A 15,852-nucleotide genomic window follows, 5' to 3' on the forward strand; every position below is an offset into this window, starting at 1 on the left:
AGTCAACTGAAAAAAGAAGTGCTCAAAGAGCAAAGAAATGTATGATATAAACTAAATGAACTGCTAAAGCAGTAGACAGTGGTACTGGTATAATTGTAGTGACTAAGTTTATTATTATTTGTATCTTGAAACTGTAAAGAAAAGCCTATACAGCCTTTATGGAAAAACGGAGACTGGGAAGAGCATCAGACTGCATGGAAATCAGGAGGGGAGGTGCTGAGTAGTCAGTGGAAAAGGACAGAAATGTCCCCAAAAAGAGGTTTAAGAGGGTGAGTTGGAGCTGTCAGTGTCATGGAGCATTTTGAGATTGATGAAAAGAAACACCAGTGTGATCCGTGGTAAGAAGAATGGATTAAATCCACGAGGGAACATGCTCCAGCAGAGGATTTAAATGATGGGATTACACCATTTTCACGGCGCTTGGCATGTTTTGAATTTTGAAGGCTGTATTAGTTGGCAGGGTGGCTTAAAGAGGGATTGCCTGGCCAGGTTTATGACTCTGTTCCTGTTGTTTTTAACAGATATCCAGGACAGTCAATTCTCTCCCTGTTTCCCACTCTTGATGTATCCAACGCAAGGCCCAAGATTTTCAGATGAGACGCTTCTCCAGCGATCGGAGATGGATTTTGTTCCCTTAAGGTAGGATAAAATCACCTGGTGTCATGGCAGAACCGAAACCTTTTTTCCTGAGTGGCCATAAATTGTCCTGTGTTGGAAAATCAAATAATTACAGGTTTTTGGTCACAGCAATAAGACAGAGGTGTGGTTTCCTCTTTGTTTGTCTCATATAGAGAAAAGACATTGTCTGGCTTCTGCACTTCTTTTTATTTTGCCCTCAGAAGAGTTTGGACAAGGGAAAACCACAAGAAGCCTCTTCTGAACTTGTCATCCTTAATGTACCTGAAGAAAATGGGACAAATAGGAACTCCAGCCTCTGAGATGTCTTTGTAGCTTTCTTAGGCTCTGAGATAAGCTTCATCAAATTTTGGGGACACAAATCAGATACAATTTGTATTTACAGTCATAAATATGTGCATACATGTACATGGAATAATGTTACTCCAGCATATTCGAACCATAATATATGTTCTTTATAATCTAAAATAAAGATCTTTAGGTAAAGTACGAATACATAAATAGCTATTTCATTAAAAGTTTTTGTCCGAGCCTTCATTTCAGGGTGTGACGAATGATTCCTTTTGTGTAAAGAAGGCAAGAAATCCTCTGCCTTTTTAGTAAAAAGAGATAAAAAAGATATCCAGGTTCCAGTGTAAGTTGGGGAATGACCTATTAGAGAGCAGTGTAGGGGAAAGGGACCTGGGGGTCCTGGGGACAGCAGGGTGACCATGAGCCAGCACTGGGCCCTTGTGGCCAGGAAGCCAATGGTACCTGGGGTGGGTTAGAAGGGGGTGGTCAGTAGGTCAGAGAGGTTCTCCTGCCCCTCTGCTCTGCCCTGGGGAGACCACACCTGGAATCTTGTGTCCAGTTGTGGCCCCTCAGTTCCAGCAGGACAGGGAACTGCTGGAGAGAGTCCAGCGCAGCCACCAAGATGCTGAAGGGAGTGGAGCATCTCCCGTGTGAGGAAAGGCTGAGGGAGCTGGGGCTCTGGAGCTGGACAAGAGGACACTGAGGGGTGACTCATTCATGGGGATCAATATGGAAAGGGGTAGTGTCAGGAGGATGGAGCCAGGCTCTTCTGGTGACAACCAGTGACAGGACAAGGGGCAATGGGTTCAAACTTGAACACAAAAGGTTCCACTTGAATTTGAGAAGAAACTTGTTCCCGGTGAGGGTGGCAGAGCCTGGCCCAGGCTGCCCAGGGGGTTGTGGAGTCTCCTTCTGTGCAGACATTCCAACCCACCTGGACACCTTCCTGTGTAACCTCATCTGGGTGTTCCTGCTCCATGGGGGGATTGCACTGGATGAGCTTTCCAGGTTCCTTCAACCCCTGACATTCTGGGATCCTGTGATTCTGTGTGTCACTGGTGTTTGGGCTTCCTTTTCCTTTTGGTGTGTGGCAGGAGACAGATTTCTTTCCTGATTTAATACACTGTGACTTCACTTTGTGCATCAGAACTTAATTCCACCAGAACTGGTGATCTGCATCCATGGAGTATTATTAATTGGGGTTTGATCATCATTTTTATATGAAATAATTATTAATTCAAAATTAACGATAAAAATATTAGAGGTTTATAGGAATTTGTCGCTTGTGTTCCTCTGACACCTGGCTTATTGTGTATCCTCTAAAGAAATAATTGATATAATGAAACTGAAATAGGTGATTTAGCTTAAAAAAAAAAATCACATGCAGATTTATGTATGTAAGTAACTCCTATATTTTATTTAATTAATAAATCTTGTTAGTAAAAAATACTTCAGTCCTAAGTAGTATGAAAAATATCGACATACTAAGTAGAAACTAATATTATTTTCAAACCTTTATAGGGCTTTTTGATATTGTTTGGAGTTTATATTTCTTCACGTTAGCCTGTTTAGGCGATGTACTTATGTTCATGTTGCTAAACGCCAGTTATTTGTTTGAGTGAAGCTTTTCCTCTTCTATTTAAGCAGAGAATATGGGTGTTGAAATGCAGAATATTCAGCAATGCTCTTTTCTTGCCCCATACAGAGGATTCCCGGATGTCTCCGGGGTGTCTGAGGAGCATCACGAGCCTTCGCGTGTCCATGAAGCTGCGTCGCCGCCGGACGCGGAAACTCCTGCGGATGCTCCCGGTGACGACTTCGCTTTGTCCCTTCCCCTCACCTTCAGACACCTGGAACCTCGCGATGCCGCTTGTAGCGGCTCTTTGTCTCAAATCTCTTTCTCTGGGCAACTGGAGGCAAACGGAGGCGGGAAAAATGGTGCTAATGAGAAGGTGTTGGTTCCCCAAATGAGTGACAATTTAGCAAAGTCTGCTTCGAACGTGATGCTCACCAAGGCAAATAGACTGAACCAAACAGAAGCTTCTCTTGCAAAACAGCCCTGTACTACGGCTGGAAAAGAGGAATATTTCTCCCCTGACAGCAACGCACCTGGGTTTGAGCTTTTGGAGAAAGAAGAAGGGTTCCTGAGGTGCGATGAGTTCTCATCTGCAGAAAACTCTTGTATAACAGCACTGGCTGAGAATTCAGGAAAAAGTGACAGAGAGACGCAAAAGGAGAAGGGGAAAATAGCTGAGGGTGAGTCAGAAGGGCACACAAAGCAGCTAGAGAAGCTGGAAAAAGAAAAGGCTCCTGAGCTTGATAATTCTAATGGTTTATCGGATGATTTGAGGAAAGACAATTGTAAAAATTCATATGCTCAGGGTGTTTTTTCTGCAAAGGTTTCTGAAATAGCCAAAGTGTCGCAGGAACATGGTGTGGATTTCCACGGCTCTGAAAGCCTGAAGCTCACGGCTGTTGCTGAGGAGCTCCAGGGAGCTTTCCTAGATCCCCAGGGCAAAGAACTGTCTCCTGCGGTGAGATTTGAGATGGAGGAGGTTGTTCCTACTGTGACCAGCATCAGCGATTGTGCACCTAAAAAACTGGCTGTGACCGATGTGGAAATCCCTTCCCCAAGTGGTGGGGATGCCCCAGTGGAGGTAGAACCTGCAGTAAGCGAATTAACTATTTCGGATTTTTCCATAGAAAGGGGACATAAAGTTACAGGCATTTCCCCTTCCTTTAATCTTGTTGGTGATGGTTCGTTCTCTGTACACTTTGCTCACCCAAGCTATCAGTCGACTCCAGGGATACTTCTAAAGAAGAACATTAAAGCGGAAGAACTTGGTGTCCTTCTGATGAAATCAGCTATTCAGGCCTCTCCTTCATGCTTAAATGAAGAAACTTCAGGGAACACATCTCCACCTGTAACTGTTGAGAAGCAACATTTGCTCCAATGCGCTACGAAAGAAAACAAGGAACATTTTGAGTCCTTAAAATTGAAATATCCCCACTCTGGAAGAATTCAGTCTCTCCCCTCGCTCAGTTTCATGGACAAGGTGGGGACTTGGAACGTGAGCCAACCAGAGGAAACATCTGAGGCGTTGACTTCACGTGACCCAGGTGGAGTTTCTCCTGGAAAGAAAGCCTACAGTGACATTGCCAGCTCTTCAAACCGTATTTTGTCAACCCAAAATAGCTGTAGAGACCCCAGAGATGGCCTTGCTGCATCCTCTAGAGAGGCAGCTTCCCTGGGAAGTTTGTATTTTCATAATAAAGACTTGCTGCTTGTCCGCCCTCTTACTAGATCTCAGTCTGACAACATGGTAAATGTTTCCAGCGGGAACACGTCCTTGGTTGAATTTGTTGCACCAGCAAATTCAACAGAGGCAGTGCAGCCTCTGGAAGAAAAAAGTAATGCTTTAGGGGTGTCTGAACATACCTTCATGACACGAAAGTTTATGGCTGAGATTGTTTCTGGATCTAGCGGTGAAGATGCAGAAAGTGATAGTACAGGGCAAAGTTCAGACCCAAAAGTCGTTGTCTCCAGGGAAGTTGCTCAGCTGCTTAGAGAGGATGGAAACTCTCCAACTTTTCACCAGGAGACTTGTGCTGCTCTTGAAAATCGGTCTCCCAATCTGGATATTCCTGCTGGCCACGTCAGTGTGGACAATTTTGGTGATATTTCCCCAGATAGTTTGAATCTTCCGCTTAGTTCAGGGGATGGTGGCCAAGGGAACTTGGGCTCCACAAGGTGCTCGTTGGTGGTTTCCAGACACTTCATCACCAGCGCGAAAGACGAGAACTTCATCCCCATTGGAGCAACTGCTTTGGAAACTCCGGAGAAAGAGGAGCTTAATATTGAAGAAAGGATCCCAGTAAGTTCGTTTCTAACAAAAAATTGTAACAGAATGAGTAGGACAGAAGTGCAGAAGTTGTCACAGAAACGAGACACTAGCGTGTGCTTATAGTTTCTGATATTCAGTCATGCTGCGAACCTGTCATGCCATTGTTCGTTGAGAAGTTTTAGCAAATGTGGTTTATATAAAAGCCTAAAAAAATAGTCTTAAAGGACCATCAATAACTGATTCTAATTTAAACTCTGGTTTTGGAGTTATCCCACTTTTTTCCCCACTCGGGTAGGGATTTAATCACTACAGACTAAATGAAATGGTTTTACGCTGGTCTGTGCTACTGCTGGATTTCATCCATGATATTAGTTCAGCTTATCTTAAATATAGAGGTGTAAGAAATAACCTTTAGGTATATTTAACGTAGGCAACAAAAGGGTTGGATATGGGAAAGTGGGTTTTTTGTTCTTTCCAGATATAGATGATAGTATCGTGGTAACAGAATGCAAGGGAAATGTAAAGATCAGTGACTGATGGTGATGGAACATAAAAGGCACAAGAACATAGTGATACAAAGTGAAATCTGTTTGATAACACACTTGTAAATAAATGGATTCTAGCTCTTTTAGCGGAGCATTGATAAACCATTTGTCATCTTCCAGATTCTTTCAAAAGATCAGGTTATAATTATCCAAACACGAGGCTGAGCCTCAAGTGCTGAGTAAGGAAACGCCAGGAGGAGAGGGACGAACTTCACCCGCCCACGGGGCTGCAATAATAGCAAAACCAACACAAAACTCCTTGGCAAATCCAATTGCCTTTTTCTTTTATAAATACTCATTTGGCTTGTTCACTTCGTTCCAGTATCTATGGCATAAATTCCCGAGTCTTCGTATATTCCTCATAAAGGATGTTCGACGTCTCTGCGTACCTTTCCCTCTTTATGTTTTATTTGGCAAATATAGATTCTTCTTCTATATTTGTCTTCCCCATTTGAGGATGGTTGGTGAGAATGGAGGGTGGATTGTGGCAGCCATGTTACTGTACTAATAGCTGTTTGAGCGTTAGGGAAAATTAAATGCAGATTTATGTTAACGATAAACATGTAATTATCATCCGAGTAAGTGGCTGTTCCTCTCACAAGATGACTCCTATAATCATTAGGTCCTTGGAGCTGTGATACAGAAGCGCTCTTCTCGGTTGTCTGTGCAAATACGTGTTGAAACAAATATAAATATTGTAGGGAGGATATTTTAAGTGAAATTCATGAGATGCAAAGGCCGCTGTTACCTCTTTTATGACTATAATTAAACATCTTCTCCAGCCCTAGTTCTGAGCAGTTCAGCTCTAATAAATCACTGACAAGGTAAAGGAAATTCGGTCACATACATGGCTATTAATATGTAGGTTTATAATAAAATAGGAAAAAGAGTTGGCTAAAATCCATAAGGTAATTTATTTAATTTTGTTGACTAGTTTAGGAGGTGATTTAGGTGAATTAAAATTAATTTGCCCCTATAGGTAATTAAGTCAGGGCTTTTTTTTCCTGCATATAATGTCTGTATGTAAACTCAAATACTCTATTAAAAGGGAAGGAATTACATTCTCAGAAGGTCCTACATGGCCTTTGGGAGGATTTTACCTCCACAAGACTCCTCCAGCTTTCAAAATATATTAATATAGGGAATGTTGCACAGGGAACTGGTCTCATCCTCATAATATTTTTCTCTAGTATATCACCGAGTTAGATTTTGAGTATGGTTTTTGTTTAGCTTCTCTAAATCAACTGCTTTGTTTAAATGCTACTGCAGTTCTACTTGAATAGTAATTTTATATATATACGCTGGTAAAACTAAGTCTTGGTTATATAGAGAATTTGTATATTCAAGTGTTCTACATTTTATAGAGTTAAACCAGCACAGTTCATTGTATCCAGAAATGTTTTCATAGCCAGGGAGTTTTTGGTCATTGCCCATTAGGCCACTGAGTAGATGGGCAATTATAACTGAGACTACCTGTGGTTCTTCCTAAAACCATCAGCAGCAGAAAGTGATTTTAGCCCTTGGCCAGAACAAGTTTATTCTCTACAGCAACAACACAACAGCTCTTTTTGTTAACCAGCTCTGACAAAAGGCTTCCCAACTATTTGCCTTGAAGACTTGCCTATGGTAACGAGCTTGTCCTTAAGAGTGAGGAATTTCCCAGCGGCCCAGCTTGAATTGCTGTGCAGCAATCCCTTGGGGAGGAAAAAGCTTTGTAAACCAAACCTTTGTGTTCTCCTTCCAGCTGACAAATGTCATTTTAAACAGGTGAGCCTGAAGTTTACCAATTCCATCTTTTCTGGACCTGTGGAAAGGGCTGGGCACTGATTTGGTGGCATCTTTGGCACATGATGAAGGAAAGGTCAGGAAAACCCCAGGAAAAAAACTGTTGGTGAGCACAAGTACAAGCTATCACCACCAGAGCACTTCTTGAACTTATTTGTGAATTGCTGCCAAGCATAAATTAATGAGGAATAGATGTGGCTTGTGAGGTGCTCCCTACATAGGCCTAGTCATACCAGCTAGAAAAAAGGCTCGTCACTCATGGTCTGAAAAAGAATAAGCTGGAAATGCTGTCTCCTATGTGACTGCTTTAGTGCGAGTTGAACAAGACTGAGGCTCAAGATGTTTTAAAGCAAGTTGTTTGCGTTTAAAACGATGCGGAGAACGTGCAACTTCAGAATCTGTTGCCATTCTGTGAGAGTGCCGCATGTGTTACTTATTTCTTCTTGTGCCAGATATACCTTCGCAACCTTGGCATTGATCAGTCACCTGGGACGATACTGACGCCGTTTGTGCCCCGAGGACCCATCAGAGAAGTTGAATTTTCTCCTTCAGAGCTTAGAACGCTGAAGGAATCCACCGACACGCTGACAAGGACCGTTCGGCAGCCACCAGGTATGGGCAAGGAGAACCTTGTGTCTTGGAGAGCACACAACTGGAGAGTCGCCTGTGAGGTTTTTCTTGGCCTGGTTGTGTCAAGTGTGTTTCTTCTCAAGTGATGCTCTGCTTGAGTTGATCTTCTCCCATCTCGAGCGTGAGATATTTGACATTGGAAAAGTGTTAAAACCTTTGAAAACATGCCTTCTCACCAAGGAGTCGTGTCTATGTGGCATCTTCTAGCCAGTGCAGTGACATTCTGTCCTTCTTTACTTCTCTTTTTACAAGAGTTCTTAAGAAAGAAATGTTTTGCATCCGAAGGTTAAAGAAATGTTACCAGACTTGTTCTTCCTGTGAGACAAATGTTTGATTTCCCTTTCTTTCTCAGCCTCGGTGTGTTCAGTGTGACACAAAGTTATACACATTTTATAAATGACCAGATCAGTTCGTAAATCCATCCATCTAAAAAAACAATCGCTGTGACTTTAACAAGCGTTGAGTCACTTCTATATAAAGAGCAGCGTGCTCGGGTAGGGTTAAGATGTTCCTCAGTGGCGTGCCCGTGTAGTATGCCGTTAAAACATAAAAATGCACATTGCAAGTACTTCAAATGTGTATTTTCTTTTGCGTATTCTGCTTTGGCGTTTGACCTTTCTGACCAGAAGCGATTAAATGTGTCTCTTCTCATGCTTGTTGGGCTTGTTTATCTTCTTTTAGTATATTTTCCTCCTTTCAGCATTGTGGGAGACGTGACAACTGAAACAACTTGGCAATCAGGACAGGAGGAGAGTTGTTCTTGATAGAGATATTATTCACCTGGGCTACTTGATGTATGTGAAAATAGCAGTGGTTGGGCCATGAAATGAAACTGTGTTTGAAACATATAAAATAACTGTGGGCGAGAATACCTGGGAGCTGGCTCCTCACTGTGCTCTGTACCTGGCAGCGTGGATTTCAGATCAGTATTTACACTTTGGCTTATTTATTTATTTTTAAAGCAATTAGGTGTTGCGTATCCAAATGGTAAAAGTGCATCTTGTCTGATTTTGGACCTTTCTAACTGCTAGTGGGAAACAAGCTTATCCATAGCGTGTCCTTTGCCTTTTCCAAAAGGATATTTTGGAAATACTGCCCCATAACCCTCCTGTTTCTTGCAGGGCTACTTTCATATGTTTGGACATTGAAGCACCGCTGTGTCATTTATCTAAGAATATTTATTTAAAATCTAGTTTAAGCATTTATTCAAAAGCAAGTCAAGTTCTGTAGTTTCTTGGATATTTATCCAAAACGGTCTAAGGGATTTCTTTCAGTAGACAATTCTCATGAAGTCTTACTTCCAGTCTTATTCTAAAAACAGTTTCCTAAATATTTTCCAATATTTGAGTTCTTCTCTCCCTTTACAAGCCCTCTAGTGCAAGCAAAAGCAGTCTTTACTGATGCAGCTGTTTTCTGGAGCCCTAAACTTAACTCATCTCCTGTTTCTTTGTAGGTGAATTGCCATCAGCAGTTGAAATTACGCAAACAAGTTTTAACTCCAGCACTTCCACTCTCAGTACGTCTATACCAATGAATTCAGAAGTCGGCTCTGATATTCTGTCACCCCGCGAACTCTCTCCCTGCTTCCCAAGATCTTTTGGAGACAAACCGGTGAGTCAAGGCGTTATGTCGCTCCACGAACTGGAAATCCCTGCTCTGCTTTCCATACAACCAGAGACAGAGTGTTCAGCTGCCTCCGAACTGCAAGAACCAGCCCAGCATCCGCGGAGTGTTTCACCTGCCTGCCATTCGGCCGGGGACAGCCCCATGCTTCTTGCAAAAAGCCTTCAGGATCCGCTAGCTAAAAATGAGTCCAAAGATGTGGATATCGGCCTACAGAGATGGGCTGCCGGCTCTTTGGCTGGAGTTAAAAATGAACTGGAAGTTGACAGAGGATCACGGACTTCAAGTGTAGGTAGTAAGAGAAATAAGGGTCAAGAAAGTGATTCTTTGCTTGGGTCTGGTGCGTTGCAAGAAATACGGAAGCTTTTTGCAGAGGCGGAGGAAATAGCTGGCAGGTGGCGTGATCCCGGCTTTTCCACTGTCTCTTGTAGAGAAACTGGGGAGTCTTCCCCAGTGCTGGTTAAAAAGGAGAACGGTCCCGAAGATTCCAGGTTAGGGAAGGACAACGTCCCTCAGGGTCAGAAGATACTGTCACGGGATGAGATTGTGACCCGAAGAAGTTTGCAAGAAGAGAGGACAGCAGTGAAACCTCTGATTTATAACACAGGGAATTCAAGGTGGGAAAATTCCTTTGACGTCAGTTTGCGCAATAGTGAAGAGATGATGAAAGAAATGACCAAAGAGTTTAGGACAGGAAAATCTGTAGGAAGATCTGAGCCAGAAGGCTGCAGTAGTGCAACTTCAGACAGAAATCAGCCTGGTTTTGTGGGCCTCACACAAAGCAGCGGAAGTAGTGAAGTCAGCGCTGGGAGAACTTCAGAACTGGGGAATCCTTCCTCCTCAGAACCTGCGAGCAGTGTCACCGATGTCACAGGACGCATCCAGAGCGTGTTGTCTAAAACCAGCGCAGCTGGAAGCAAAGCAGGAGGTATTGGAGGGAGCGATGACAGCAGCAGTGGAGATTCTCTAGCTGCCCACGTCAAAAAGCTTCTAGAGAATCCTCCTTCCTCAGAGCCTCTGGGCAGTGTCACCAATGTCACGGGAGGCTTCCAGAGCACGTTATCTAAAGCCAGTGTGGCTGGAAGCAAAGCAGGAGACACGAGACAGAGCGATGACAGCAGCAGTGGTGATTCTCTAGCTGCTCGGGTCAAAAACCTGAGGAATGGCTTGTCTGCGGTACACGCAACACAACTGCAGAAGAGTGTGGATGAAGAGGAGAGGAAAGCGCGAGGTAAGAAAATGGCTCGATTGTGTTTCATCAAGCGTTAGGTTAGAACGGCAAGTATTTAGGTATAAATTTAAGGGATTACTTTGAAATGAAGAGGTATGGACATAGATGACCTGAGTGTGTTCTTCTGATTTTAAAGGTGTTTCTATTATATTATGCAGTGTAGGGGAAAGGGACCTGGGGGTCCTGGGGCAGCAGGGTGACCATGAGCCAGCACTGGGCCCTTGTGGCCAGGAAGCCAATGGTACCTGGGGTGGGTTAGAAGGGGGTGGTCAGTAGGTCAGAGAGGTTCTCCTGCCCCTCTGCTCTGCCCTGGGGAGACCACACCTGGAATATTGTGTCCAGTTGTGGCCCCTCAGTTCCAGCAGGACAGGGAACTGCTGGAGAGAGTCCAGCGCAGCCACCAAGATGCTGAAGGGAGTGGAGCATCTCCCGTGTGAGGAAAGGCTGAGGGAGCTGGGGCTCTTTAGTCTGGAGAAGAGGAGACTGAGGGGTGGCCTTATTAATGTTTATGAATATACAAAGGGTGAGTGCCATGAGGATGGAGCCAGGCTCTTCTCGGTGGCAAACAATGACAGGACAAGGGGCAATGGGATCAAGCTGGAACACAAGAGGTTCCACTTAAATTTGAGAAGAAACTTCTTCTCAGTGAGGGTGGCAGAGCCTGGCCCAGGCTGCCCAGGGAGGTTGTGGAGTCTCCTTCTCTGCAGACATTCAAAACCCACCTGGACATGTTCCTGTGTAACCTCATCTGGGCGTTCCTGCTCCAGCAGGGGGATTGGACTGGATGAGCTTTTGAGGTCCCTTCCAATCCCAAACATACTGTGATACTGTGATGAGCTTTGATGGGATGGGGCTCAAATCACTGTTTTTTAGTCATCTCATGTAGTATGACGGAATGGGGTAGAATTAGACCGTCCCAGTTTGAATACGTTCTTTTGCCTTAAATTGACACAAAGTGTTTTGTCCACATAGCTATTAGGCTTGGTGAAGAATTTGGGAAGGGCAAAAGTGTCATCTTGTGCCTGAGACTGTGAAGATGGCAGAACCAGGCAATGGGGTTTGGATCCATTTCTCCAATGAAATGCTCGAAAGAGCCATTTAAAATTGTATTCTTGGTCAGTTCATGAGCTCTGGTGGTTGATAGCGGCCTTTGTTCCCATGGTAGCTAGAAATGCGTAGCAAACTTCTGTTTTTAAGTCATAAAACTCTAAAACATGATGTGAGAAACGGAAAGGGAATAGATTTCTGGTTTGTATTGTTTGTGCAGCGTGGATGAAGCTCAGCCTGACCAGCCGGTCCCAGGAATCTCTGTCGGGCTTCGATGAAGAGGATCAGCGAAGAACAGAGGAAATAAAGGCAGAGCTGCTTCTGAGTGCCAGGAAATCCGCCCCAGCCAAGGTACAAACCACCAAACCTGCTGCTCTGGAGAGAACGTTTGAAGTGGGGGATAAATGCTGCTGTCTGGCCTGTCGTCTTAAAATGATGAATTATATTCCTGCAAGATTTTTGAAGAACAGTGCTTAGACAGGGAGAGGGGGATGCAAACTAATGAGAGCTCTGTTTAGCAGAGAGGCTTGTTTTGGTTTAATCAGTTCTTATGTGTGTTTTTGGACCAGCCATTAAGCTCATTAATTGGCTTAATGAGTTCTGCTTCTCACAAAATATTTAGGCAGACGGTGCCTTGTAAACTCCTCCTTCTGTGGAAGGAGTTGATTGTACGATGCAATATTATCTTGGTGATAGGAGCATTTGTCGTGTTACTTCCCGTGTGTTCTGAAACGTTTACAAAGGAGCGTGATAATGATTTTTGAGAGGATGCTTCAGGGGAGAAGGGAGGAAATTGTTCCTTCTTTATGTTGATTGCATCAAAGGCAACGGGCTTCAAGTGCGAGGAAGAGCCTTATTAAAAAAGAAACTCCTTAATGGTAAGGATGATGAGAGCAAGATCATGTACTGTTAATCGTGGTATTTTTTAAGAAGAGCTTGTGTTTGTATCAGTAAAGAATAATCTAAGTGTAGTTAATGCTGCTTTGGGGCAGGGATGTAGCCTGGGTGAGCTTTCAGTCTCTCGCAGCTCTATTTTCCTGTGGAAACCTCACATTGTGTTGCTGTCGTGTTTTGCATATCTCATATGGAACATTCCTAGTTCATATATGAACACAGAGTGTATCCAAGTTGAAAATATCACCTTCCGGTTGACTTGAAATATTTATTCCCAGCATCCATCTCATGTCCAGTCTAATTATGTCACGATTTCTAGGAGCTGTCCAAGTGTCCTAAAATAGGGCACTATGCAGAGAATCATCATCTGTCCTAAACTGGGTGTTTCACATTAATGCCCTTGAATGAAAAATAGTAATTTAACAGTAGTGTGTGTCTGTGTTTGTAGTTTTTTGGGTATGAAAAGTGTGCGTAATATCAGCTTCCAAAAACCCATCAGACTGAGCTCTTGGTTATTCGCATATTGACGTTATCTTTGAGTGGGGAGCCTGAAAAACAATCTATTTTAACAATTTGGTTTGCTTTTAGAAATTCAGACAATTCTTAGGCAGGAAAAATGAACAAAATGCATTTGTGCTTCAGTTTGCTCATTAAAAACTGGAGGCTCTGAACCTACTTTTTTCCAGCTTTTAGATTTTATCAGGTAACAGCTTTGTCCCTGACATTCACTTGGTACAGACTGGACCCAAGTGTTTTACCTTTATGTGATTCAGTGTCAGCAATGAATTGTTTTATACTGATTTAAAATAAGAAACAAATCAGCTTTTCAAACCAAGCCTCCAAGAAATTGCCTTAGGCCGAGCACAACACTTTCTGCTTGCATCTTGAAAATGTTTTTGCTCTGCGATGACTTTAATTTGAGATAAAAAATCGTTTGGGATTTACAGAATGAAGGTGGCTGGGTTTCTTGTTTGTTATGCTGGAGAGAAATGTCTTTTTTCCCTCCAAGAAAAACAACATGTCACTGAAAAATACAGATCGTTGAAAACTGTTTAACTGTAAGAAATGCAGCCGCTTCTATTGCTGACAAAATAATCTACTAGAAACTCTTCTGTAAAATACCTGTTGAGTCTAAAGAGCAAAGCTGCCGATGTGCTGACTTCAAAAGAAGGGAACAGAGATTCTGAAAAGATATTTTCCCTCTAAACTCTGAAGACTGAGAAAGACAAACTGTTCCCAAACAGCGCAAACAATTCTTTCGTCAGACCCTCATCTTTATTTAGAGCTCCTGCTGCAGCCTTGTGATGAGTGTTCTTTTTAGAAACTTTAGGCTCTGCCTTTCGTTTTTCCAAGTGACAACTCAAGAACTATAATGTGGCGCTGCGATGTTTTATTGTTCCCGCAGGAAGCGCGTGAAGCCCGGCTATAAAAAGACAACGCAAGGAAGGAGCAGGACGGCTTGGGAACGTTCTTCTCAGGGATCTTTGATTTCTAAAGATTGTTGCAGCTTTTGAGAGAGTCGAGGGTCTGTTTGCCTGTTTGTCACTGGTGATGCGGTACCAGACGCTCTAGAAAGAAGCATCAGAATGATTTCTCGAGTTCTTGCTGAGCGTTTGAGGAGGTAATGGGAACATACGCTCATAAACGGGCTGCAAATATGTACCCGAGCGCACAGCCCAAAAAAGGGAACGTTTGGTATGAAAATTGAATTTTGAAGAGGTATCTCTAATAGCAAGTAGTGCTCACGAGCAGACCGCACCGCTTTGTTTTCTCTGTTCTGTTTTCTCTGCTGTAAAATTGACAATCCTTGCCTAGTCAATCTGTTTACCCTCAATCCGTGGAGTCTTCCTGGTCATTTTATAGCTTGTCCATTACACCAGGAGAAAAATACACTTAATATAATAATATAATAAAATATAATTTATATAATAAATAATATAATAAAATACACTTAATATAATAATATAATAAACATTAAAACTTGGCAGAAATGCTTTGAAACAAGGTGGGTCTTGTGAAACTTGTGATGGCACTTTGCTGTAAACCTGTTTGTGATGGAGGGAGCAGAGTCACCAAGACATTCCTTAGATAGTTTTGTGTCTGATAAATAATTCCTGCATCTGTGACCCTCCTAGTGTGGCTGTAGAGATCTGGTTTTCTCTTGAGCTGGTAAACTGGTGATATTTATTATGTTGATAGGCTTGAGGAGTTTAACACGAGGGTGGATGATGCTCTTTGGTCGTAAAGAGCGATGGGACATGAAGGTTGTTGGGATTTTTAAGCGAAAAGTGGATCCTGGGCTCCAGAAATCAACCCTGTTATTGTTCTTCCACTGAAATCATCAGAGTCTTCAATTTCAAGCATAAGAAACTGGGAAAAACCAAAGGCTTGCAGGTGGGCTTCTGTTCCAGGAACACTGTCGGATTTAACCACCTTCTTGTGCCATTGGTACGTGTGTTTTGGTCCCCCAGCTGAGGCTGAGTTGCTGTTAGATGTAGGTAAAACTCCAGCATATTAAACCAAAGAACTTTCCTTCTAAATTGAGGACCTTATTACCCACCTGTATTTTGATGGGTGCCAAAGAGCTACCTCTTGACTTACCTAAGAATATTCTCCTTTAGTATGTGGTTTTCTTCCACTAGATGCTGTATTTTTCCACTCCTTGTGCTTTGTCACTTTTTCAGGAAGTTCACCGAGTTGTAGCTCTAAATTTGCACCGCGATCTCCTGCGAATCATATGCCACACAGCTCTTTTTTGGAAAGATGACACATAACAAGCACAATAACACATGTGAAAGATTTGGGAAGACGAGTTTATAGCAACTTCTGTGCTTGCTTTCTGTAGTAGGAGTTGCTACAGTCCCTTCTTGCTGAAGATGTCATCATCCAGGGATGCACTTTATTAATGTAATACGCTCTGCTGTTTCCATAGTAGTTCCAATCAGTAGGAAAAAATAGATATAGTCTAGATTTATTTTTTTAAATAAGCTTATCTGGACCATCTGCACCAGGGAAGGTTCAGATTGGATTTTATGAAACGTTTCTTCCCATAAAGGGCTGTTGGGCATTGGCACAGGCTGCCCAGGGCAGGGCTGGAGTCACCATCCCCGGGGGGGTCTAAAAGACATATAGATGTGGTTCTCAGGGACATGGGGTAGTGCTTCATTTACATTCTGGTTGGACTTGATGATCTTTATGGTCTTTCCCAACCAAAATGATTCTGTGATTCTCTCTCCATGGCAGTACATTTATCTCAGTTTAACTCTCTGCACCTCAATTTAAGTATTGTCATTTTTAATGACACTTGAATTAAGGAAGTGCAGAT

The 15,852-nt window shown here is 42.9% G+C and overlaps 1 protein-coding gene across 1 annotated transcript in view; it reads left to right on the forward strand.

Moving 5' to 3' along the window:
* Nucleotides 1–15,852, forward strand: part of ALMS1 (ALMS1 centrosome and basal body associated protein) — a 75,166-nt gene that overhangs the window by 25,245 nt on the left and 34,069 nt on the right. Inside the window, exons 4-8 of the mRNA XM_065060195.1 lie at nucleotides 522–639; nucleotides 2,633–4,802; nucleotides 7,555–7,714; nucleotides 9,186–10,586; nucleotides 11,854–11,984. Coding sequence (XP_064916267.1) covers nucleotides 522–639; nucleotides 2,633–4,802; nucleotides 7,555–7,714; nucleotides 9,186–10,586; nucleotides 11,854–11,984 — 3,980 coding nt within the window. The remainder of the gene's footprint in view (nucleotides 1–521; nucleotides 640–2,632; nucleotides 4,803–7,554; nucleotides 7,715–9,185; nucleotides 10,587–11,853; nucleotides 11,985–15,852) is intronic.

Source organism: Columba livia, chromosome 4, assembly GCF_036013475.1.
Source record: "Columba livia isolate bColLiv1 breed racing homer chromosome 4, bColLiv1.pat.W.v2, whole genome shotgun sequence".
Taxonomy (NCBI): Eukaryota; Metazoa; Chordata; class Aves; order Columbiformes; family Columbidae; genus Columba; species Columba livia.